Source organism: Notothenia coriiceps, unplaced genomic scaffold, assembly GCF_000735185.1.
Source record: "Notothenia coriiceps isolate Sejong01 unplaced genomic scaffold, NC01 NC01_scaffold00020108, whole genome shotgun sequence".
Lineage (NCBI taxonomy): Eukaryota > Metazoa > Chordata > Actinopteri > Perciformes > Nototheniidae > Notothenia > Notothenia coriiceps.
In genome coordinates, this window is record NW_011352809.1 from 607 (window position 1) to 3,154 (window position 2,548).

The window sequence follows — 2,548 nt, forward strand, 5'->3', positions numbered from 1 at the left end:
AAGTAAAAATGCTCCGTCAGCTACATAATATTAAGAACACCTGTCGTCGGTGAAACGCCCCTCCTTACTGAAGAACGTCTCTCATTATATGTGTTATAATGTTTTTTAACGGACGTTGTCTGATTATATAATCATATGCGGGGGCCGCTAGTGTCTGTTGATCTCCAGATTAACAGCAGCATGAGAATAACCTGCCGATGCTCCATGGCGGAGGCTCCGGTAGAAATTGCCGGGATTTGCGTTTTTACCCCCTTAATGTCTGACCAATGGTTGAACAGCATTTCCGTGCACACGACTTGTGTTTAAAGTTTATAGTCCTTTTGAGTTTTGCCCCTGTCGTCTGGTGCGCACCAGAGAGCGGACTATTAGGTGTGAATGCACCCAATAAGTTAAGCTGTTTACAGAGAAAGAAGGCTCCCTTTTGGCTATCATTGTGAGGCAACTAAATGCTTATAGATTTAGCTGTAGTTTTTGGTCCTACATTTCATTCATCTTCTACAATTTTCCCCTTGAGGTTTAACTTTTGTACTAAACACATTTGAGCCGCTTAAGGTCATATTTTCTTCTTTTTATAAACATTAAAGCTCCAGGGCTGAATAAAAGAGCTACGTCCCTACCTTCCTCCCTCGCCCCACACACATCTGAATCTCTTGCTGTGTTATTTGTGCCCATGACTGTGTGTGTCCTTCCTCCAGGTGGTGGACTTCATGGGTTCCCTGCTGCAGAGGGCCTGTGTTGGTCTGGATCAGGGCACAGGTCCAGGCTTGGGGAACCCAGTAGAGAGCGATACGCTGAGTATGGGGGTGGGTCTGCTGGCCACCCTGCTGTCTGGATCTCAGGTACTCAAACCATAAACAGCGCCTACCTCACCATGTATAGTCACTGTATAGTCATGGCAATAGGAATATCAAATACTACAGGTACATTTAATAATGCATTAATACATGTATAATTGTAGGACTTAGGAACATGTTTTCTAGGTGAATTCAAGTAAAATTCCCCCTCACTGGCTGCATGTACACTGCAGTGAGATGATTATGATAACCCCTGGTGGAGAGTTTCAGCTGCTGTTAAAGGGACAGTTCACCCAAACACAGGTAAGAGAAACAATTATGTCTTTTTGATTTTAGGAGGAACTTTCCCTTTTTACTAGCAGCTGAAAATGTGCTCTGGTCACAGTAAGAGTAGTTAGAGTAAGGAACAACTGTATGTAGGATCTCTGCTGCCGCCCAATCAGAATAAAGAACTCTGGCAGCACAGGGCTAATACGATCTGAATCATCTTCAGTGTCAAACATATGTTTTCCTGGGTTTCCCTCACAACCTGCTCTCTCACAACCAACCTCTCCATTTTTAAACATTACAGCTTAGTGCCGAGGACTACTCTTCTATGTGGAGACTTCTCCCCCCCCTGGAGACGCTCTCTGAGAAGCACTCTGACGTCTTCATCCAGGAGTTGGCATCCAACCTCAGAGCTGTCATAGCCACTCACGGTGCCTACCGGCCGGAACACTTCTCTTCTGAGGCTCAGCGCTCCAGAAACCCTGAAACCATGTCACAGAACAAAAGTGTGCCTTTAATGAAAAAAGGAAATATGCAAACTGAAGCAACAGACTCACAGACTAGCCCTCCTCCATCTCCCTTAAACAGTCAGCCTGAGTCTGAGCCTGGACCAGGAATAAGTCCCAGAGGTGGAGGGAGGACCTCTGGCACCAGTAAACCTGGCCCTCCGGTCAAGCCCTTTTCTGATTTGCTGTTGGAGGCATGTGACCCGGACGTGCCGACCCGAGCGTTCGCTCTGAGGGTCCTGACCCTGATGGTACAGAAGCAGAACCCCGAGGCTGCCCAGATGCAGGAGAAAGTCCTCATGGTGGGTCGCTTGGTTATGTGCTTCGACTTTTTTATTCTTGTGTCAGCATTTAGTCTGTTATTCTGCTCTAAAAATACTGATTAACATTTTATCCAACACCAGCCAACACCCTGAAGGACTGCATCTGTGCTCCCTCACAGGGTCGCTCTGATCAACATCCAGTTATTAACTGCCATTAAATGGTGACATCACATCCTTTTTTATGAGCTAGCAGTGCACAGGGAAGGTGAATGTTCCTTTAAAGATCCCATGACATGGCCATTTCTACTGATCATAATTCCATTGTTGAGGTATACTAAATAGATTTATACTGTTCAATGTTCCAAACTCACATTGGTTTCGCATACAGCATCTCTGTAAACTATGTGTATTCAGCAGTATTCACTCTCTCCACTAAACGGCTCGTTGCAGCTCTTGCCCCCCTTCCCTGTGAGCCCAGTGTGCTCTAATTGTCGGGACGTTGTGAATCGTGCTGAGCTCCGTGGAGGTGTGATTTCCTTGTTTAGCGATACACAGCCAAACTCATCCTGAGCACACACAAAGTCACAGCCGAAGTAAAAACAATAAGTGTGGCTTGATATTGAGTAAGAAAAATGTTTATAGGTTGATAAACGCTGTGAGAATGGGTCTGCAGAGAGAATTTCACCGCGATCTCAACTGTCTGTTATCAGCCTGCAGC

The 2,548-nt window shown here is 45.7% G+C and overlaps 1 protein-coding gene across 1 annotated transcript; it reads left to right on the forward strand.

The window, feature by feature from the left end:
• The first annotated feature begins 690 nt into the window (after positions 1–690).
• On the forward strand, positions 691–1,968 carry LOC104952524 (transport and Golgi organization protein 6 homolog). The gene is made up of 2 exons (XM_010779361.1): positions 691–839; positions 1,366–1,968. Exons 1-2 carry the CDS (start codon positions 708–710, stop codon positions 1,951–1,953), a joined length of 720 nt encoding a protein of 239 aa, XP_010777663.1. The 5' UTR covers positions 691–707; the 3' UTR covers positions 1,954–1,968.
• The last annotated feature ends 580 nt before the right edge of the window (positions 1,969–2,548 follow it).